The 24793-nt window shown below is 35.8% G+C and overlaps 1 protein-coding gene across 2 annotated transcripts in view; it reads right to left on the bottom strand.

The window, feature by feature from the left end:
• Positions 1-24793, bottom strand: part of MFSD14B (major facilitator superfamily domain containing 14B) — a 113567-nt gene that overhangs the window by 55727 nt on the left and 33047 nt on the right. For both annotated transcript variants that reach the window (XM_037797220.1, XM_037797219.1), the window contains exon 2: positions 4415-4510. In XM_037797220.1, coding sequence (XP_037653148.1) covers positions 4415-4510 — 96 coding nt within the window. The remainder of the gene's footprint in view (positions 1-4414; positions 4511-24793) is intronic.

Here is a 24793-nt window from a genome sequence, read left to right as displayed (position 1 = left end):
GTGGTGATGGTAGCATGTTGTGTGAATAACTAAGAGTGCTGAAAGATGTGTGAAGGTGGTAGAAAGAGTAAGCTCAGAGTCACTCATGTCACCAGAAGGAAAGCTGGAGGTTAAAAGATGGGAATGTATGAAACAGTGAATCTTGTGGTGGACTCTTGTATAGTTAATCTTGCAATTAACTATACAAATGTTAGAAATCTCTCTCACAAACTAGAACAAATGTATGACACTATAACTAGAAGTTAATAATAGAGAGGCATATAGGGAAAATATATATACCTATTGCAAACTATATACTTCAGTTAGTAGTATTTTAACATTCTTTCATCAACAATAACAAATGTACATACCAAAACTGAATCAATAATCGAGGGGGGCGTGGTTAGGGGTATGGGAGGATCTGAGTTTCCTTTTTTTTGTCTTTACTTCTTTTCTGGAGTAATGAAGATTTTCTAAAAATTGAAAAAAAAATGTGTTGATGGATGCACAGCTGTATGATGGTACCATGGGCAATTGACTGTACACTTTGGATCTTTGGATAGTTGTATGGTGTGTGAACAATCTCAATAAAAAATTTAAAAATAAAGTTTACACAAAAAGAAGTCTACATTTACTACTTAATTTTAGTCATAAGGAAACTTTTAAGAAAATAAATCATTCCATAGAATTATTTTTTCCTAGGATTAAACTCCCAACAGAGCTTAAAATCCTATAATTTTATATTGTGAGGGTACAAGAGCAGTTTTCCTATTTTCTGGCATTCTGAACAGAGACATACAAATTGAAATGATCATAGAGTCACAAGAAACCAGCTATTTCAGTAGTTTTCCAACTACATTTCTCAGAAATGTTTTAGAGACCCTATTAAGGTTTGATTTGAATTGCCTTTTTAAAAATGTATTATAAACAAATTAAAAAATCTATATGAAAAGTACTGGTAGACTTCTGGCTTTTGACACAGTTAATGCTCATTATATCTTCACAGCTGTGTTAGAGAAAGAAAAAATCAATGTATTTCACTGTGCTGATAAATTACAGATAATTTAAGTGGCATTACTTATCTGATTTTAACAATTATAAGGCCCACAAAGCAGGTAAGTTCTAGGTACTCTGGCCATAACAACTATTAGAAAATTATCAAAACCCTAAGGTGAGCCTGGAACAACTGTGATGTTCTTTCTCCATGTGACTACAGCTAGAATGTTTCCTTTACTTCCTTTTCACCTGGAGAGCAAATTAGCCCAAGTACCTGTGTACTAAGCCCAAAATGCCTGACAAACAATCCTGTCCTACCCCACTCTAACTCCCAAGGAATACTAGTTAAGTGAAGGAAAGAGGAGGGCTGGATGGCAGAGTGAAAAAGGGGATGACAAGATAAAATATATATTTGATGAATGAATGAATGGATGGGAACATATTTTGAGAGTCAGGAAGGAGGAATGGGAAAACTGAATATGGAAGGAAAGCGTTTAAAGAGCATCTCTCGGTTATCAGATCACTACAATGGAGAGGATGGGGTAGTGGTGAGCACTGGGCCCTTGATTCTTTAGCAGGATTTCAAGGTGGTCAACTTGCAACAGATGATCTGCAAACTGCAAGAAATGAAATTTTGCACTTTCAGGAGTTAACATTAAGAGTACCTTTATTGAAATCAGTGCACAATTTAAAAATATCTGAGGATGCTTAAATTAATTTACTCAGATTACTTTATTTATGATAACATGAAATCAGGCCCCCTAAAAGGATGCACAACCTGACTAGAGGGTAGAATGCTAGGCAAGGACGTAAAAGGACAAGAGAGAAGTAATTTTTATGTGCCAACTACTACTACTAGATGGTAAGGACTTTGTATGAGGCCTATTTAATAAACGTGATCCAATGTTTTGGAGGTGGAAACCTTTTTCATGGTCCTTAATAAAAAACTCAAGTTGTGATCTAGGGCATGGCTACCTGATACAGACAACAAATCTCAAAGAGAAAACAGCTGACAATTAAGAAGTGAATTACTTTATATTAATACAAATAGAAGGTCCTAATTAGTGCTGGCATGCAGGATCACTCAGTCTGGACAAAATATTAATATGTAAGTACTGTTCTGCATCTCCAGAACAGAGCTCAAGACTGCTTCATTCGCCTTAATGAAAACAGGACAGAGTATTGTAAACTGGATATGGTAAGGGAAAAAAAAAAAAAAAAAAAAGACCACACATGAACCACAGTGGGTAATGGGTTTAAGATGCCCCAACTAGAAACTAGACAAGAGGAAAGGTCCAAATAAAGCATTAGAATAACTGAACACCAGTTCTAATGAAATAAATCCTAATATTGTGCCTTCTTTATTAAACAACCCAACTTTATCACTTCTCTATCTAACTAGAAAGGGCAGAAAAAACAGGATATGCCAGAGAAAATACACTTTTCCCAAAGGGAGAAGTAAAGCAGCTTCTCCCCATCAAAAAAGAAATAAGGTTAGCAAGCTTTGGTGTATTAAGGGGGGGCAGGGTGGAGAAAACAAAGGATATTGAGCTTAATTTAGCACCACCAAAGAACCCAGAAAAACAAAATAAACAAATCTATTAACTCAGCAACTCTTCTTTCATGATGATGTAGAGTGATACTAGCAACTCTGTACTCCACATAACTAAATGTTCATTTTAACCAAATCTTTGTACACAGCGTAACTGCTCAGAATCCTCAAAGAAGCAGTAAAGCAGCATTTCCCCTGGCTCTAAGAATGCATTCCAGGGTCTAGCAGGGACAAAAAAATCCTAGAAAAATTACCTGTTTTGAGTAGTAAGAAGGAACGTGCATCAGTCCCTGAAGGCTACTAACGTTAATTAACCCTGGAGGCTACTAAAGTTAATTAACTAAAGTTAATTAGTAAAGTTAATTAAGCTAATTAAAATTAAAAAAGGATCTAGCATTCTGGTCTAGGGTCAAAAAGGCTTAAGGACTTTAACTATCTGGAAGGAGGTTTTAGAATTTCTGACAAGACATCAGTCATGTTAATGTATTCTTTCTTTATTTTAATGTGAATTCTTACCAAAGAATGATCACAGGATTATTTCTGTATTGGGAAAACTGTGGAACCACTAGAACGGATCATAGGCAACTGATTGCATATTATTTTGAAACTCTTAATTTTGTAACCTAAGGGAGGTGGGGGGAAACATCAGAGTGCTAGGGCCAAAGTTAAAAAGTAAAACAGTTCCTTAAAATGAGTAGCCTGATGTGTCTATATTCATACTAAAAATATTTTCTGGAGAAATAATCACTCTAGGTCACATATATGTATGCCTGCAACACATTTATTTGGTCAAAGAAAATACTTAATTAGCACCAACTGCATCCCAAGCAACAATAGGCACTAGGAAGGGACACAGTGATGAACAAAGCAGTAGGATCTCATGAAACTTACAACAGAGACCACTATGTCCACTAACTAATAACTATATATTGTAGTAAGCACTATAAAGGAAATGGCAGTGAAATACGAAAAAATAAAAATGGATTAAAGATGCAGGGAGGAGTTTTATAAGTTTTTAAGTGAACTATTCCATACAAGTTGCAATTTTAATCAAACAAATTGTATTTAAAATGCGGAAGAAGGATTAAAAATGGTAAAATGCTTAAGGCAAAGCTGACAGTAAGGCTATTAGACATGCTGCAAAATTCTCTATTCTCTAAACCAATTTGGGAAGAAATTTTACCTGTCCCCAATCTTTTGGTAAGGCAAAATGGAGATTGGGAAGAGTTAACCACTAACAGGTTTTAAACAACAACCAGAATAACTGAAAAGACCTATTAAAGAATCTTTATCAAAATTAAGTGTTAAATAGTTACTAGGCAACTAAAATTTGATACCTTCTAGCCAATCATTTCTTTGGCATATTCTAACCACACCATACATCAAACATCCAAATTCTTGCTAAGAAATTCAATATAGACTTTGCAAAGAAATGCAAACCTACCAATAACAGAAACCTGGATATTCTTACAATTATCACTTTCATTGTTATAAGGTACTTACCAATCTTCTATTATAATGTTCTTAAGTCAAAGGCTGCTAACAGTCACATAAAGCGAGTTACAAACTTGAGCAATGCTGTGTGAGTATTTCCTCCTCTAGGGTATCTTAAAGATCTTCCTAAATGTAGCTCATTCATATGATAGCATCTCTGAGATTCTACTTCAGTGAGTGCAGTGCTACTTGGGAATATCTGAAGAGCAGCCCAGGTGTTGATGCAGATGGATCACAGACCACACAGTGGAAACAGCACAACGGAATAACGAGTTTTAACTCACTGTCAAGAGCTACTCCCAAACACATACCCAGGCACATAGCCCTGGGAATGAATGCTTAAGAATTTCTCTTTTGCTCTCATAAACAAGGACCCAGTTCAGCAATACTTACAGTTAACATTGGAGTTGTCAACAGGCCCCACGCAAAGAATTCAAGGAAGATGACAATAGCAGCATGGTATACACTTGGTCGACCAAAGCCTTGTAGCTAAAAAAAAAAAAAAGTTATTATGAAAAATAATAAACAGATATAAGAAGTCCATTATCCTAAAATGGTCTCTATAACAAAAAATAATTATAATAAGTTTAAGACCTACCTTATATTATTTAAGATAAAACTTCATTTTGTGGTATCATTGATTCCTTCACTTCCCCAATCATGGTAGGTACCAAGATTATAGACTTTCTCCTTGTTCAGTCAATGCAAACTACGTGAGCTTTGATAGAAAATCAACTGGGTCGTCAAACACCAAGGTTCAAGGACTTGATTCTGTTCCTTACTAATTCTATGCTTCTCAGAAACCTCAGACTTCTCTAAGCCTTCAGTTTCCTTAGCTACATAGTAAGAGAGATGAGCATAGGGGTCATATTTGCAAAAGCTTCAGGGGCAGCACAGATGACTGGGGGGAAAAGGGTAGGGAGGAGGTGGAGATGACAATAGGAAATGTAAGGATTCAGTCAAATTTGAAAATATATTCCATACTAAAAGGTATTAAAATCCAGGTTTTTATTTTTTTGTTTTAAAGACTGTGCCTAAACTGCAGCTGCCAGATTATAACTTCTGAAGATGAAACCTAACATTTCTTTCAATTTAATATTCTTTGACACTGACATTGCTTATTACAAGATCAAGTGCTTTGCTTAGCATTTGGTTTAACTGGAAGTGATCCTTACAAGGCTTTTTAAAACCCGTATCATTCCCATGCTTATATTTACAAATTTTCAAAAGTTAAAACTACACCTGCATGATTTAACTAGAATCTAACCATGAAAAAGTGATCAGACAAAACCAAACTGTGAGACATTCTATATATAAGACAACTGTACTGGTCTTAAAAATGTCAATGTCATAAAAGGCAGGGAGACTGCTCCAGGTTAAAGGAGACTACCTGCAGCCAAATAGATGATTCTGGATTGGATCCTGGATGAAAAGCAGACAATAGGAAACATCTGAATATGGACTATATATTAAATGATAGTATGACATTAATGGTAAATTTCTTGGGTTTGGCAATATCCTTATTCTTGATGTCTGTAACACTGTCAAACGGAATACCAAGGAAACAAATGGCACAAAAATACAAAGAAAGCAAATGTTACAAAATGTTAATTACTACACTTAGATGAAGGGAATAAGACTGTTCATTATTATCTTTAATTTATTTTAGTTTTGAAAATTTTCGAAACAAGAGCTAAGAATTATTAAAAATTCAAATGTGCAAATGTTTAAATCTTTGCAATTTCAAATAGCACTTTTAAAAAGCCATTAAATAAGAAGACATCTGCAAAACATAAAGCATTCACAAAATTTTATAAGTATATATGTATGAATGTGTGTATTTAAGCATCTGACTTAACACAAACCAATCAAAAGACCCTTAACATATTACACAACCTTCAAAAAAGCACCAGTTTTTGCTAGTCCTTTACCAACAGAATAGTAAATGAAAATGGAAGTAACTATTCAGCCTCTGCAGGCAACTAAGTGTTCCAAAACATTCTACAGTTGAAGGCAATGACATCCTTCCAGGGGCTAGAGCCAGAAATCTTGCTATCATCCCTGACTACTCTTCTCATTTGTCTGTCTCTCTGTCACACAAACACTCATATCCCTTCCTTCCAGAAATCCTGCAGGCATGACCTTCAAAACATATCCAGACTCTGACTACTCCTCACCATCTCTGTTGCTCTCACCCTGATCCAATCCTCTACCATCTTCTGCCTGGATTAGAGTAGCCTTCTAATGGGTACTCCTGCTTCCACCCTTGCTCCTTTACCCACCACAAATCATGGTATTTACTCTTGTGTTCCTCCAAACGCATTCAGTCAAAGTTCTTTCAAGTCCAACAAGGTCCTACACTGCAATTCCCTCATTATGTTCTATTTGTCCCCCAGAGGATTTCTACCATCCTTCACAATTTATTTTTACTTGTCTGCTCCACTGCCCTCCAAATGTAAATTCAGCTAAGCGAAGGATTTTTTTTTCAATGATGTATCCCAAACGGCCCTTCTCTCACCCCACTATAGTAATAAATACTCGACAACATATCCATAATATCTGTGGGACAGAAGAAGGATCATTTCTCAAGCTAAAATCTTTTCCTCTGCCCTTTTATTTTAAAAAGCAAAATCCAGAAAGAAGAAAATTCAATGACCCAGTTTCTTCAACAAAGAAACAACATGAGTAAAGAGAAAAAGGAAGTACTATGTAGTATACAGATTAAAAAAAAATTAGGAGATACTGAAAATGGTTGTGGTACTGAATGATACTAAGCAATTATACTGGCTGTGATAATAGAGACATTAAGTTTTTTTTTAAAAAAGTCCTTGTCTCTTAAAGAATCATATTAAAGTATTTATTTGTAAAATGAGATGACATCTGGAATCTGTTTTCAAATCTCCAGCAAAAACAAACAAAAAAGATGGATAACATAGATGAAAATAATAAGGGTGAAGAGTGATGGTTAACTCAAGACAAGTGACAGATAAATGGCAGGCAGAGATCACTGCACTTCTCACTAAGTGTAACAAAAATTCCATAATGAGAGATTTTTTTAAAGTTTGGAAGATCAATAGCAAAGATGACAACTTGTATAAAACTATTCCAAGTATGGGTTTAACCTACATTCTATAAAATTCAGTTTATAATTTATTTGGCATTCCATCAGAACTGGTAACTCTTCACTACACCAATGTTTAGATATTAACTTTCAGTGACTGTTTCAGGTACCTTGTCTTCATGAGAAGGACACAAGTACATCTGCGATCTCAGAAACAATGTTAAGGCAAGTACATACTTGGACTTAGCACTTCTCTGCTACCTAATGCTTTATAATATAACAATAGAATCAAATAAATTTATTGGTTTTCCACTTTCTTTTTCATGGAATATACATATATATGGATCATATGTTTTTATATATACTTAATTACAACTGTTACATGAATATATGCAAGTTGTAAAACTTTAAAATAAGGAAATATATTCTATTCTCCATAGGTAATCACATGGTTAGAAGTCTGGCATATATTTTTATGCATGTACATTCATAGCTAAAATATACTTTTACTTAAGTGGTAACAGGTTATATATATTCCGTGGCTTGCCTTTTTTTTTACTTGAATCTATTTCTTTCCATGTCACTGTATTTAGCGCCTCATTCTTTTTAATAGCTACATGATATTTCATTGTATGAATATACAATTTTAATTTGCCACTATTGCTAGTTATCTAATTTCTACTATTTAAATACTGTTACAATAGACTCATAAGAAATATTTAAAAATTTTATTTTGAAATAATTTTAAATCTACAGAAAAGCTGCAAAAACCAAGTACAGAGTTCCCAACTATTCCAAATATTATCACCTTGCATAACCTGGAATATTATCCAACCAGGAACTTAACATTGATACAATACTTTAATCTATGTAGCTTATCTGAATTTTGCCACTCTTGCTAATAATTTCCTTTTTCTGGCTCAGGATCTAATCCATTATTTCACAATGCCTTTAGTTCTCATGTTTCCCTAGGCTCTTCCAAAGAGAAAATTCCTAAAGTCTTTTACTTTTTACTTCTAAGATCCTGACATTTTGAAAATTACTAGTTGGTGTTCTTTTCATCAACTATTTTGTAGAATGCCCCTTAATTTGGATTTGTCTAATGTTCTCTCATGTTTAAATTGAGGTCATAAATTTTTATTGTTTTTTAATTGAGATATAATTCACAGGTCATAAAATTCACTGCTTTAAAGGACACAAATCAGTCATTTTTAATATATTCACAAGTTTGTGCAACTATAATCAGTATCCAATTCTAGAACGTGTTCATTACACCCAAAGAATCTCCAGACCCACTAGCAGTCACTTCTCATTCTTCCCTCCCCCTCTTTTCTTTCTCCGTGGATCTTCCTATTCTGGAATCATAATAAAGGAATTTATAAATGTAATCATACAATATGGGGCCTTCTGTCTATGGCTTTTTTTCACTTAGCGTAACAATTTAAAGGTTCAATCATGTGGTAGTATGTATCAGAACTTCACTCCTTTTTATGGCCAAATAATATTCCATTGTATGGATAAATTACATTTTGTTTCTCCAGTCATCAGTTGATGAACATTGGGGTTGCTTCCACCTTTTGACTATTACAAATAATGCTGCTTTAAACATTCATGTACAAGTTTTTGTCTGAATGTGTTTCCAATTGTTTTGGCTATACACCTAGCAGTGGAGCTGCTGGGACAACTAATATCCTCTTACATATACACTTGCACAGCATTCTAGGAATTAAACTAGAATTTAAGCAACAAAAGAAAATCTGGAAAACTCACAAATATGTGGATATTAAACAACACACTCCTAAATAACCAATGGTTCAAAGAAGAAATCACAAGGGAATTTACAAAATCTTGAGGTGAACAAAAATGAAGGGAACTTCCTCAACCTGATAAAGGATATGTATGAAAAACACACAGCTAACACCATAGTGAATGGTGAAATACTGAACACCTTCCCCTTAAGATCAGGAATAAGCCAAGAAAGGATGAGCACTTCCATCACTGTTACTAAACACTGTACTAGAGGTTTTTAGCCAGAGCAATTCAGAAAGATAAAGAAAGAAAAGTCACCCAGATTGAAAGGAGAAAGTAAAACTATCTCTATTCACAGATGAAATGATCCAGTATATACAGACAAATCCTAAGGAACCCACTAAAAAACTATTAGAACTAATAAATGAGTTAAACAAGGCCGTAGGATACAAAATCAAGATGCAAAAGTCAATTGCATTTCTATACACTAAGCAATGAACAATCCAAAAAAGAAACTAAGAAGATAATTCCATGTACAATAGCATAAAAAAAATTCTTAGGAAGAAATTTAACCAAGGATATAAAAGATTTGTATACTGAAAACTATAAAACATTGCTGAAAGAAATTAAAAGACCTAAATAAAAAGAAAGATATCCCATGTTCATGGATTAGAAGACTTAATATTGTTAAGATGGCAATACTACCCCAAGCACTCTACAGATTCAATGCAAACCCTATCAAAATCCCATTTTTTTTGTTTTGGCATAAATAGAAAAGCTAATCCTAAATTTCATATGAATTGCAAGAGCCATCAAACAGCCAAAACCATCCTGAAGCAGAATAAATTTGGACTCGTATTTCCTGATTGAAAAATTAATACAAAGGTACAGTAATCAAAATTGTGATAGTGGTGCAAGGATACACACAGAGATCAATGGAACAGAATTGAGAGTCCAGAAACAAATGCACACATGTGTGGTAAGTTGATTTTGACAAGAGTACAAACACCATTTAATGGGGAAAGAAGTCTTTTCAAGAAATAGTGCTGGGATAACTGGACAGTGACATGCAAAAGAATGAAAGTGGACCCCTACCTCATCATACCATATACAAAAACTAATGCAAGATGGATGAAAGGCATAAATGTAAAAGGTAAAACTATAAATCTCTTCGAAGAAAACATGGGGCATATTTTTATTCAGATTTGACAATGGGTTCTTATAAATGACACTAAAAGTATGAGCAATGAAAAAAAAACAAATAAATTAGACTTCATCAAAATTAAAAACTGCTGCACTTCAAAGGACACTATATTAAAGAAGTGGAAAGGTGACCCACAGAATGGGAGAAAATAACTACATATCATATATCTGTTAAGGGACCTTTATATAGACTATACAAAACTCTCATAACTCAACACCAAAAAAGACAAATAGCCCAATTATAAAATGGGCAAAGGGCTTGAACAGATATTTCTCTAAAGAAGATATACAAATGGCCCAACAAGCATGGAAAAGATGTTCAACATCATTAGCCATCGGGCAAATGCAAAGCAAAATCATGATAACATACCACTTCATACTCACTAGGAGGTCTAGAATCAAAAAGTCAGATAATAGCAAGTGTTAATGAGGATACAGAGAAATTGGAACCCTCATACACTGCTGGTGGGAATACAAAACTGTGTGGCAGTTCTTCAAATGATTAAACATACAGCTACCATATGGCCCATCAATTCCACTTCTAGGTATATTCCCAAGAGAATGAAAACATATGTCCATGCAAAAACATGTACACAATTGTTCTTAGCAGTGTTATTCATAATAGCTAAAAGGTGGAAACAACCCAAATATCCATCAACTGATTAATAGATAAACAAAATGTAATCTATCCATACAATGGAATATTATTTGGCCATAAGATGAATAAAGTACTGATACATGCTACAACATAGGTGAACCTTGAAACCATCATGCTAGGTGAAAAAAAGCCAGACACAAAAGACCACTTTTTTTGAGAGGATGGCTAGGGTGGGGGTGGGGTGGGATGCTGAAGAAGAGAAAAATCACTGTGCTAGAGTATGGGAAAAAACATTCAGACTGAAATAGTGATTTTTATAAGATGAGGTAGTATTTTTAACCACAAACAGGCAATTTAAAATGAGTATAGCTGTATATGAGAAAAGAAAGCCTACAAAACAAGGAGCTAATCACCTATGTTAAGAAGTGAGAAATAAACTTTGGACAGGGTTGTAAAAACTAAAGATTAACAGCAGACATTAACAAAATGAAAAAGTTGGTTTATTTGAAAAGACTAATAAAATTGATACATCCCTAGTAAGGTGAGTTAAGAAACAAGAGAGGCTTTTCTGCAGATTTACCCATCCTACTTGAAGTAAGCAAAACAATAAATAAATAAACCAGACAAAATACACAACACAACAGATTTTAAGACACTGGACCCAGGCAAGGAAAGACAGAGTTACCTGAGAGACAGGAGATATCAAGTTGTGCTTTATCATTGCCCCACATTACTGTCTTGGTACTTTCCAGGCTTCAGCACGGGGAGAAACCCAGGCAAAGCCCAGTGGACTCCCTCTCAGATAAGAGTTGAAAGCCCAAAGAGACCAACGCAGCTAGAGTTTGCAGACACAGTTTCAGAGAGAAGAGATACAGAGAAGTCCAGAATTCAGCAGATTACTGATCAGCACATGCATGTGAGGAAATTGCCCAAAGCCAGGAAGAAAAATCTGAACAATGTCTCAGATGTGGCTACATGCCACACTGGGCCCATGCCTGTTTCCATCAGTAAGACTGAAAGAACACATTAATCAAAAGGCATGGGTAGAGTACTCACTAAGACCTCGCCTCAATAGTAGAGAATATTTAGCCCTACAATTTACCTAATAAAGTAACAGCAGACTAGGCAATGATGAAGAAATGATTAGTGAACTCGAAGGTATACAATGGAAACTACCCAAAACTTAACTCAGAAATAAAAAGTATTTTAAAAGTATGTTAAAAAGCATCAGTGAGCTGTGGGACAACTTCAATTGGCCTAAAAATATATGGATAGCTAGAGAGTCCCTGAAAGGGGAGGAGGGAAGTATTTAAAGAAATAATGAATAAAAAATTTAAAACTTGATGAAAACCGTAAATTTACAGATCCAAGAAGCTCAGTGAAACCCATGGACACGAAACACAAAGAAGCCTACTCCAAAGCATATCATAATCAAATCACTCAAAATCAGTGATAAAGATAACAATTGCAAAAGCACCAAAGGAAAAAACACATTATGTACAGAAGTACAAAGATAAAGCCCAGAGAAGATTTCTGATTAGAAAGAATGCAAGCAAAAAGACAGGAGATAAAGTACTTTAAAGTACTGAGGGAAAAAAAAAACAAAAAACAAAAAAAAAAAAAAACTGTTAACTTAAATTCTATATCCAGCAAAGGAATCTTTCAGAAAAGATGATGGAATAAATCTTTTTTAGACATGCAAAAGCTGAAAAAAGTAACCACAAGCAGATCTGCACTACAAGAATATTGAAAGAAGTCCCTCAGACAGAAGAAAAATAATATCAGACAAAAATATGATTCTACTCAAAGGAACAAAGAACACTGGAAATGATTAATACATGGGTAATAGCCACAATTGTTTCCCTATTATTTAAATCTCTTTAAACAATAATCAACAATTTAAACAAAAGTGACATCTGTATAGTAAAAATAAAATGACAAAAATTACATACTGTGAACCCTAAAGCAATTACAAAAAAAGGGGAACACAAGACATACAATGGAAACCCAAAAAATACACATAAGACATAAAAAGAAAAAAAAGGGAGCAAAAAGCAGATGCAACAAAAAGGAAACTGCAGCAAGATGACATAGTAACCAAGTCACTATTCCCAATAAATGTAAATAATCTACACACCTCAATTAAAACACACAGATTGTAAGATTGGATAGAGATCCTACATTGGGGTTCCGGAAGATGGCGGTAGGAGAGACAGGGCCAAAAAACATCTCCATGAAAAAGACTAGATAAAAGTCAGAAAGTCACCCAGGACACCAGTTCCAGCAACGAACCAGCTGGACAAGTTCTGCTAAATCCACAGGGACTGTGCACTTGGTGAAACCAGGAGTCTGCATTCTGAAACGAGTGAGTAAGCCTGCAGCAGCCACACTGCACATTGGGAAAGCTGTGGGTTGGTGTTTGGAGTCGGGCTAGTTTTAAAACCCCAAAAGCGGCTGCAGATATGGCAGCGAGAACTGCACAGTGAAGCAGGGCAGGGATGATAGCCTTTTGCGCACGCACTGCTAATTGTCTCAGAGAGAGGAAGGCAGAGGTTACCAAAAGGCAAAAATAACCACGTCCCTTATAGCCATCTTCCCAGCGGGTTAGGAATGCTCCCACCCAGCACCACCACCGCAGCCCAGAGCTGCACCAAAAAACCCAATGCGACAGGAAGTGTTTCCAGCAACAAGCGCACACGAACCAATATCTGGCATGGACAACAGACTTTCACGCACCCACAGATAACTGCCCTGAAGCTGGGAAGGTGGAGCTGTGCGGAAAGGGGGAAATCAACACGCTCCATACAGCCATCCTTTCAGCAGACTGGGAACACCCCTACTGGGCCCTGTGGCCCAGAACTTCCCTTGAGGGATGGTGCTAACTTGTGACATAGCACACCCGTCCCTCAGCAGAGACCCTAGATGGGCAAGGCTTGGAAGAGGGACCCACACGGAAGTCCCAGGGACCGTACGCCAATACCAAGGACCTGTGGGTCAACGGCAGAAACAAACTGTGGCGAGACTGAACTGAAGGTTTAGACTATTGCAACAGCTTTAAACCTCCAGGAACACCTGGGAGGTTTGATTATTAAAGCCGCCCTCCCTCCCTAACCGCTCACACACCACACATTAAGGGCAGGCAGCACAAACCATAGATGCAATTTTGGTGCACCAATTGACCCCCACAAGATTCAGACCCCTACTCACCACAAAAACAAAGTTGGGGAGAACTGGCCTGAGGGGAATAGGTGGCTCGTGGATGCCACATGCTGGTTAGTTAGACAAAGTGTACACCACCAAGCTGTAGATCTGATAAATTAGAGATGTGTTTGAATAATTCCACACGTCCTAAGAGAACCCTATCAAGTTAAGCAAATGCCAAGAGGCCAAAAACAACAGAAAATTTTAAAGCATATGAAAAAACCAGACAATATGGATAACACAGATCCAAACACCCAAATCAAAGCTCAGAAGAGACACAACACTTGGAGCAATTAATCAAAGAAATAAACAACAAGAGCATGGCACAGGATATAAAGGACATGAAGAAGACCCTAGAAGAGCATAAACAAGAAATTGTAAGAGTAAATAAAAAATAAATGATCTTATGGAAATTAAAGGAACTGCTGACCAAATTAAAAAGATTCTGGATACTCATAGTACAAGACTAGAGGAAGCTAAACAAAGAATCAGCAACCTCGAGGACAACAGAATGGAAAATGAAAGAATAAAAGAAAGAACGGGGAAAAAATTTAAAAAAACTGAAATGGACCTCAGGGATATGAGAGATAATATAAAACGTCCAAATATAAGACTCATTGGTGTTCCAGAAGGGGAAGAGAAGGGTAAAGGTCTAGGAAGAGTATTCAAAGAAATTGTTGGGGAAAACTTCCTAAACCTTCAAAAAACAAAAATACACAAACCATAAATGCCCAGCAATCTCCAAACAGAATAAATCCAAATAAACACACTCCGAGACATATTATGATCAGATTGTCAAATACTGAAGATAAGGAGCAAGTTCTGAAAGCAGCAAGAGAAAAGCAATTCACCACATACAAAGGAAACAGTTTAAGTCTAAGTAGTGGCTACACAGCAGCCACTATGGAGGCAAGAAGCCAGTGACATGACATATTTAAAATAGAGAGAGAGAAAAATTGCCAACCAAGAATTCTTTATCCAGCAAAGCTCTCCTTCAAATTTGAAGAGCTTAAATTTTTCACAGACACACAAATGCTGAGAGAATTTGCAAACAAGAGACCTGCCCTACTTGAGATACTAAACGGAGCCCTACTGACAGAGAGACAAAGAAAGGAGACAGAGACATGGAGAAAGGTTCAGTACTAAGGAGATTCAGTATGGGTATGTTAAAGGACATTAAGAGAAAGACAGAAAAAATATATCTGACAAACATAAACGAAAGGATAGGAAGGCTGATTCAAGAAATGCCTTCACAGTAATAATGTTCAACATAAATGGATTAAACTCCACATTAAAAGATACAGATTGGCAGAATGGATCAAAAAATATGAACCATGAATATGTTGCATACAAGAGACTCATCTCAGGCACAGGGACACAAAGAAATTGAAAGTGAAAGGATAGAAAAAATATTTCATGCAACCTACAGCAAAAAGAAAGCAAGAGAAGCAATATCAATCTCAGATAAAAAAGACTTTAAATGCAAGGATGTTATGAGAGACAAAGAAGGCCACTACATACTAATAAAAGGGACAATTCAACAAGAAGAAATAACAATCATAAATGTTTATGCACCTAATCAAAGTGCCACAAAATACATGAGACAAACACTGGAAAACTAAAGGAAGCAAATGATGTTTCCAAAATAATTGTGGGAGACTTCAACACATCACTCTCTCCTACAGATAGATAAACCAGACAGAAGACCAATATGGAAACTGAAAACCTAAACAATCTGATAAATGAATTGGATTTAACAGACATATATAGAATATTACATCCCAAATCACCAGGACAAACATTCTTCTCTAGTACTCATGGAAGGCTCTCCAGAATAGATCATATGCTGGGACATAAAACAAGCCTCAATAAACTTAAAAAACTTGAAATTATTCAAAGCACATTCTCTGACAACAATGGAATACAATTAGAAATCAATAACCATCAGAGACTTAGAAAATTCAAATACCTGGAGGTTAAACAACAGTAAGAAACAATAGGAAAACAATCAGTGGGTTAAAGAAGACATAGCAAGAGAAACTGCTAAACATATAGAGACGAATGAAAATGAGACCACAACATATCGAAACCTATTGGATGCAGCAAAAGCAGTACTGACGGGGAAATTTATAGCACTAAATGCATACATCAAAAAGGAACAAAGAGATAAAATCAAAGAACTAATGGAGCAACTGAAGAAGCTAGAAAATGAGCAGCAAACTAATCCTAAACCAAGTAGAAGAAAAGAAATAATGAGGATTAAAGCAGAAATAAATGATATACAGCACAAAAAAAATAGAATGAATTACACCAAAAGTTGGTTCTTTGAGAAGATCAACAAGATTGACAAGCCCCTAGCTAGACTGACAAAATCAAGAAGAGAGAAGACCAATATAAACAAAACAGTGAATGAGAAAGGTGACATTACTGTGGATCCCAAAGAAATTTTAAAAATTACAAGAGGATACTATGAACAACTGCATGGCAACAAACTGGATAATGTAGAGGAAACAAACAATTCCCTGGAAACATATAAACAACCTAGACTGACCAGAAAAGGAACAGAAGACCTCAACCAACCAGTCACAAGCAGGAGATCCAATCAGTCATCAAAAAATTTACCACAAATAAATGCCCAGGGCCAGATCGCTTCACAGGGGAATTCTACCAAAGTTTCCAAAAAGAAGTGACAACAATCTTATTTAAACTCTTTCAAAACACTGAAGAAAATGGAACACTACATAACACTTTTTATGAAGCTAACATCAATCTAATACCAAAACCAGGCAAAGAAGCTACAAAAAAGGAAAACTATAGGACAATCTCCCTAATGAATATAGATGCAAAAATATGCAAAAAAATAGTTGCAAATCAATTCCAAAGACACATTAAAAAAATCACATGTCATGACCAAGTGGTGTTCATTCCAGGCATGCAAGGATGGTTCAACATGAGAAAATCAATGTATTACAACACATTAACAAATCAAAAGAGAAAAATCAAATGATCTCGATACATGCTGAAAAAGCATTTGACAAAATCCAACATCCCTTTTTGATAAAAACACTTCAAAAGGTAGGAATTGCAGGAAGCTTCCTCAATATGATAAAGAGCATATATGAAAAACCCACAGCCAGCATAGTACTCAATGGTGAGAGACTGAAAGCCTTCCCTCTAAGATCAGGAATGAGACAAGGATGCCCGCTGTCACCACTGTTATTCAATATTGTGCTAGAAGTGCTAGCCAGGGCAATTGAGCAAGAAAAAGAAATAAAACGCATCCAAATTGGAAAGGAAGAAGTAAAACTGTCATTATTTGCAGATGATATGACCTTATATCTGGAAAACCCTGAGAAATCAATGATACAGTTACTATAGCTAATAAATTTAGCAAAGTAGCGGGATATAAGATTAATGCACATATGTCACTAATGTTTCTATTCGCTAGAAATGAAAGAAGTGAAGAGACACTCAAGAAAAAGATACCGTTGTCAACAGCAACTAAAAGAAAATCAAGTACCTACGAATAAACTTAACCAAAGATGTAAAAGACCTATTAAAAAAAACTACATAACTCTACTAAAAAAAATGGAAAGGGATCTTACAAGATGGAAAAATATTCCATGTTCATGGATAGGAAGGCTAAATGTCATTAAGATGTCAAGTCTACGCAAACTCATCTACAGATTCAATGCAATCCCAATCAAAATCCCAACATCCTACTTTGCAGATTTGGAAAAGTTAGTTATGAAATTTATTTGGAAAGGGAAGAGGCCTCGAATTGCTAAAGACACTCTAAAAAAGAAAAATGAAGTGGGAGGACTTACACTCCCTGACTTTGAAGGCTATTATAAAGCCATAGTAGACAACACTGCATTGTACTGGCACAAAGATAGATATATTGATCAATGGAAACGAATTGATAATTCAGAGATAGACCCCAAGATCTATGGCCGACTGATCTTTGATAAGGCCCCCAAAGCCAATGAACTGGGACATAACGGTCTTTTCAACAAATGGGGCTGGGAGAGTTGGATATCCATATCCAGAAGAATGAAAGAGGACCCCTACCTCACACCCTACACAAAAATTAACTCAAAGTGGATCAAAGACCTCAATATAAAAGACAGTACCATAAAACTCCTAGAAGATAATGTAGGAGAACATCTTCAAGACCTCGTATTAGGAGGTCACTTCCTAGACCTTACACCCAAAGCACAAGCAACAAAGGAAAAAATAGATAAATGGGAACTCCTCAAACTTAGAAGTTTCTGTACCTCAAAGGAGTTTGCCAAAAAGGTGACGAGGAAGCCAATTCAATGGGAAAAAATATTTGGAAACCATGTATCTGACAAAACACTGATATCTTGCATATATAAAGATATCCTACAACTGAATGACAATAGTACAGACAGCCAATTATAAAATGGGCAAAAGATATGAAAAGACAGTTCTCTGAAGGGGAAATACAAACGGCCAAGAAACACATGAAAAAATGTTCAGCTTCACTATTAGGGAGATGCAAAGTAAGACCACAACGAGACACCATCTCACACCAGTTACAATGGCTGCCATTAAACAAATAGGAAAGTTCAAATGCTGGAGAGGATGTGGAGAAATTGGAACTCTTATTCATTGTTGGTGGTACTGTATAATGGTTCAGCCACTCTGGAAGTCAGTCTGGCTGTTCCTTAAAAAACTAGATATAGAGTTACCCTCCAATACAGCAATTGAACTTGTTGGTATATACCCAGAAGATCTGAAAGCAGTGACACAAATGGATATCTGCATGTCAATGTTCACAGCATTATTCACAATTGCCAAGCGATGGAAACAACCCAAATGTCCTTCAGCAGATGAGTGGATAAATAAAATGTCATATATACACACAATGGAATACTACACCGCAGTAAGAAGGAACTATGTGCAACATATGACAACATGGATGAACCTTGAAGACATAATGCTGAGTGAAATAAGCCAGGCACTAAAAGAAATGTTATATGCTACCACTGCTGTGAACATTGAAAAACGTAAAATAAATGGTTTATAATATAGAATGTAGGGGACGTAGTGATACAGAGCAATTAGTGAAGGGGGAATGATAACCCGGTAATAAATGTTAAACTATCGTGGGTAAATTTAATGTTCTGGGAATGCCCAGGAATGACTAAGGTTTGTTAATTTCTGGTGGGTATGGTAGGAACAAGTTTACAGAAATGCTACTGTATTAGGTTACTTTCTTAGGGTAGAGCAGGAACATTTTGGAATTAAAGTAGTTATATTAGGTTAGTTGTCTTTTTCTTATTGCCTTGTTTTGGTTTGTTTGAAATGTTTTTTTATTGTAAGTATTTTTTTTTAATTTTTTTATATAGTGAATAGTTAAAAAAAAAAAGAAAAAAAAAATATGCAGAGCTCCTCTGAGGAGCTGGTGGATAATGCAGGGGTGTTGTGCTTCTCCACCTCAATGGTGGTTGATGTGCTCACAGACACAGGACTGGCGATTTGATGGGCTGAGCCGTCTATCACTGGACTTGCCTTAGGAAGACTGGTACTGCAAAGGAGAGGCTAGGCCTGCTTCTAACTGTGCCTAAGTGTCTCCTCCTGAATGCCTCTTTGTTGCTCAGAAGTGGCCCTCTCTCTCTAGCTAAGCCAACTTGGCAGGTGAAAGCACTGCCCTCCCCCCTACATGGGATCTGACACCCAGGGGTGTAAATCTCCCTGCCAACGTCAAATATGACTCCCGGGGAGGAATCTAGACCCGGCATCGTGGGATAGAGAACATCTTCTTGACCAAAAGGGGGATGTGAAATGAAATGAAATAAGTTTCAGTGGCTGAGAGATTCCAAAAGGAGCCCAGAGGTCACTCTGGCAGGCACAATATAGATAACTTTTTAGGTTTGAATGAATTGGAATAGCTAGCAGTAAATACCTGAAACTATTAAACTACAACCCACCCTTGAATCTTGAAGACAACTGTACAACAATGTGTAGCTTATGAGGGGTGACAATGTGATTGGAAAAGCCATATGGACCACACTCCCCTTTGTCCAGTGTATGGATGAATGAGTAGAAAAACGGGGGCAAAAAAAAAAAATGCACTCAGTGTTCTTTTTTACTTTAATTTCTTTTTTTCACTTTAATTTTTATTCTTCTTACTTTTGTGTGTGTGGTAATGAAAATGTTCAAATATTCATTTTGGTGATGAACACAACTATATAATGGTACTGTGAATGATTGTACACTTTGTATGACTGCATGGTATGTGAATATATCTCAAAATTGAATTAAAAAAAAAAGCAAGCCCAACTATATGCTATTTAAGGAAAATCTATTTCATAAAGGCACAAATAAGTTAAAAGTAAAAGGATGGAAAAGACATACCAGGCTAACTAATCAAAAGAAAGAAGGACTGGCTATAGCAATATCAAGCAAAGTAGACTAAGAACATTACAAGAGATAAAGAAGGTCATTTCATAAAGAGAAAGGGTTCAATTCATCAAGGGGACTTATGTATCTTAAACGCCTGTGCACACAGCAAAACTGAGAAGATCTCAAGAACTAGAAGAATTTACTATTATAGTTGAGGATTTCAATACCCCTTTCTCAATAATTAATACAACAAATAGACAGAAAATCAGCAGAGATATAGAATACCTGAACAACACTATCACTCAAAATCACCAAATTGACTTTTAAGCAAGCATGTTCTTTTCAAGTACCAATGAAACATACACCCAGCTAGACCACTTTCTGCACCATAAAACAAGCCTCAATAAATTTTAAATGATTCAAGTGAATACAAAGTAGGTCCTCTGATCACAATGGAATTAAGTTATAAATCAATAACAGAAAGATCTCTGGGAAATTCCCAAATATTTGGAAGCTAGATAACATAATTCTAAATAACCCATAGGTCAAAAAAATTCAAAGAGAAGTACAAAGTATTTTGAACCAATAAAAATAAAAACAACATATCAAAATGTGGTGGATGAAATTTATAACAATAAACACGGCTATCAGAAAAGATCTCAAATCAATGACCTCAATTTCCACCTTAATAAACCAGAAAAAGAGCAAAGTGAACTCTCAGTAGAAGAAAAGAAATGAAAATCAGAGCAGAAGTCCACTGAATAGAAAACAGAAAAATAGCAGAAAAAAACAATGACATGAAAAGCTGGTTCTTTGAAGAAATGAATAAAATTGATCAATTTCTAGTTGACAGGACAGAGATGACACAAATTACCAATATGAGGAATGAAAGAGATGATATTACTACTGATTCCACAGATATTAAAATAATAATGAGATATTATTAAAAACTTAATGCAAAAGATTTCAAAAGCTTCAAATGGACTAATTCCTTGAAAGACACAAACTATCAATGCTCACTCAGGTAGGAATCCACAGCCCTGCCTCTGTTAAAGAAGGTGAATTTGTATGTAAAAATCCCCATGGAAGAAAACAAACAACCAAAACAAATCCCATCCCAGATGGCTACAATGGTGAATTCTACCAAACATTTATGGAAGAAATGATGTCAATTGTACATCCATTCCTCCAGAAAATGAAGAAGAGGCAATATATCTCAAGTCATTCTAGGAGAATATTATTCTGATATTGAAGCCAAAGATATTATAAGAAAACCACAAATATCTCTCATGAACATGGATGCAAAAATAGCCAAGTAAATTATGACAAATCAAACCCAAAAATATATGTAAAGGAAAATACATCATGAACAAATGGAGTTCAATCTCTAGAATGCAAGGGTGGTTTGACATTCATAATCAATGCCATTTCTAAATCAATAAAGGAAAACCATATGATCATCTCAAAAGATCCTGAAAAAGCATCTGATATAATATAAATTCCATTCCTGACACTAAGTCTCAGAGCCCTAACCTGATAAAAAGCATCTATGAAAAACCTACAGCTAACATCAAATTTAATGGTTAAAGAGTCTTGCTAGTTCAGAAACAAGACAAAGATGTACATTCTCACCACTTCTATTCAACATTGTGCTGGAGATTCTAGCCAGCACAATCAGAAAAAAAGAAATAAAAGCATCCAAGTGAGAAAGGAAGAAATAAATTTACTTTTATTTGCAGATGACATGAACAATATGTAGAAAATCCAAACAAATCTTTAAAAAGCTGCTAGAATTAATACATGAATTTGGCAAGGCTTCAGAGTCCAAGATTAATACGTAAAAATCAACTGCATTTCCAAATATTAGCAAAAAAAATTGTGAATTGAAAATTGAAAAAAACATTTATCATTTACAATATCATCAAAAATATGAAATAGGGATTAATCTGACAAAAGATGTCACTAAAACTACAACACACAACTGAAAGAAATTAAATACATAGATAAATGGAGAAACACCTCCTTTCTGGGTCAGAAGACCCAATTTTGTTGACAAATTTTCCCAAATTGATCTTCAGGGTCAATGCAATCCCACTGAAAATCCCAGCAGGATTCTTTGTAAAAATTGACGAGCTGATTCTAAAATTCTAAAATATAGAAGACCTAAAATAGCAGAAACAACCTTGAAAAGAACAAGATCACAGGACAAACTCTACTTGAAACAAAGACTTATTATGAACCTCTAGTAATCAAGATAGTATGGTACTGACATAAATACAGACAAATAGATGAACGGAACAGAATAAAGAGTCCAGAAATAGATGTACACATAAATGGACAGCTGATTTTTGACAAAGGTACACAGGCAATTTGGTGAATTTTTTTTAAAAAAGTGTCTTCAACAAATGATGTGACAATTGGTTATCTATATGAAAGAAATTTCCATCCGTACCTTGCACCATACAAAAAATTAAAAAATGGATCATAAATGTAATTATCAAATCTAAAACTAGAAAACTGCTAAAAATATGGAAGGAAATCCTTGTGACAATGGATTAGGCAAACATTTCTTAGATATGAAACCAAAAATACAATCCATAAAAGAACAAATTGATAAATTGCATTTCATCAAAATTTAAGACTTCTGTTCTTTAAAAGACACTGTTCAGAGAATGAAAAGACAAAGCATACACAGGAAGAAAATATTTGTAAAGTGTATGTCTGATAAAGGACTTGCATTCCAAATATATAAAGAACTTTCAAAACTCAATTATACAGAAAAAAACAGAGCTGTAGCTGAGACAGACATTTTGAGGATGTCTGTTGGAAGCTGATGCAGGCGTTTGGGAGAACGCCATTTTGAAATGCAGCCTGGGAGCAAGCAGACGCCAGCCATGTGCGTTCCCAGCTAACAGAAGTTTTCCAGACGCCATTGGCCATCCTCCAGTGAAGGAACATTGGGTATGTCTGTGACACCTGAAGCTCAGAGCTAGAGTTCGGCAGATATGAATGTCAGTATTAGCGCATACAGCAACTGTTAAAAAAAAAAAAAAAGCTAAAAGAGAGGCCAGACTTCAATTAGTGATATGAATGCACATCTGGTTAGGACTAGGGCAAACCAGCCAAAGGATAAAGGTCGAAACTGACTGTGTTTCAAAACTTCAACTTCCATGTGTGACCAAGGGAAGAGATGTCTATTTGGTGCAGGATCTATATTTTCTAAACCTTATAACTCTACAGTCAGTTTGTTCGAACACCACAATTACATGGAACTTTGAATAGGAAGTGAGGTATGATAGGTTAGTACAGTATAGAGTGAAATAGTGACACATCCTAAAGTAATTTGGGCAGAGAATAAAAATATATTTGAGGGCTCCCCTGAGGAGCTGGGGGGGATGCGGAGGTGTTGGACTTCCTCACCTGTACTGATGCTGGTGTTGTCACAGACATTGAGACTGGTGGTTTGATGTGCTGAGCCCTCTTGTGGGGCTCATTACTGCAGAGGAGAGGCTAAGCTTGCATATAATTGTGCTTAGGAGTCTCCCCCTGGGTGCATCTTTGTTGCTCAGATGTGGCCCTCTCTCTCTGGCTAGGCCACCTCGGCAGGTGAACTCGCTGCCCTCCCCCTACATGGGACTCGACTCCCACAGGTGTAAATCTCCCTGGCAACATGGGCTATGACTCCCAGGGATAAGTCTGGACCCAGCATCATGGGATTGAGAATATCTTCTTGACCAAAAGGGGGATGCGAAATGAAACAAAATAAAGTTTCAGTGGCTAAGAGATTTCAAATGGAGTTGAAAGGTCACTCTGGTGGATATTCTTATGCACTATACAGATAACACCTCTTAGGTTTTAATGTACTGGAATAGCTAGAAGTAAATACCTGAAATTATCAAACTCCAACCCAGTAGTCTGGACTCCTGAAGACAACTGTATAACAATGTAGCTTACAAGGGGTCACTGTGATTGTGAAAACCTTGTGGATCACACTCCCTTTGTCTAGTGTGTGGATGGATGAGTAGAAGAATGGGGACAAAAACTAAGTGAGAGGTAGCGTGGGATGGGGGCATGATTTGGGTGTTCTGTTTTTACTTTTATTTTTTGTTCTCGTTCTGATTTTTTCTGAAGTAAGAAAAATGTCCGAAAATAGATTGGGGTGATGAATGCATAGCTGTATGATGGTGCTGTGAACAGTTGATGGTGCACCGTGGATGACTATATGATGTGTGAATGTATCTCAATAAAACTGAATTTAATTTAAAAAAAAAAAAAAAAAAAAAAAGAAAAAAACAGTATCTTTTTTTTTAATGGGCCAAAGACTTGAACAGACGTTTCACAAATGATGTTTCACAGATGGCAAATATGCTTATGGAAAGATGCTGAACAACATTAAAATCACAGGGAATTAAAATTAAAAACACTATAGACCTATTAAAAAGGGTAAAATTAAAATGACTGACCAACTGTTGGTGAAGATGTGATGTACCGGAACTCTTGATACTGCTAGCATCAATGTAAAACTGTACAATTACTTTGGAAAATAGTACAAAAAGTTAAACATACCTGCCATATGATCCAGCCATTC

Source organism: Choloepus didactylus, chromosome 10, assembly GCF_015220235.1.
Source record: "Choloepus didactylus isolate mChoDid1 chromosome 10, mChoDid1.pri, whole genome shotgun sequence".
NCBI classification, from domain to species: Eukaryota; Metazoa; Chordata; class Mammalia; order Pilosa; family Megalonychidae; genus Choloepus; species Choloepus didactylus.
The sequence above is the reverse complement of the archived record's forward strand: the minus strand, read 5'-3'. Positions and strand labels throughout refer to the sequence as shown.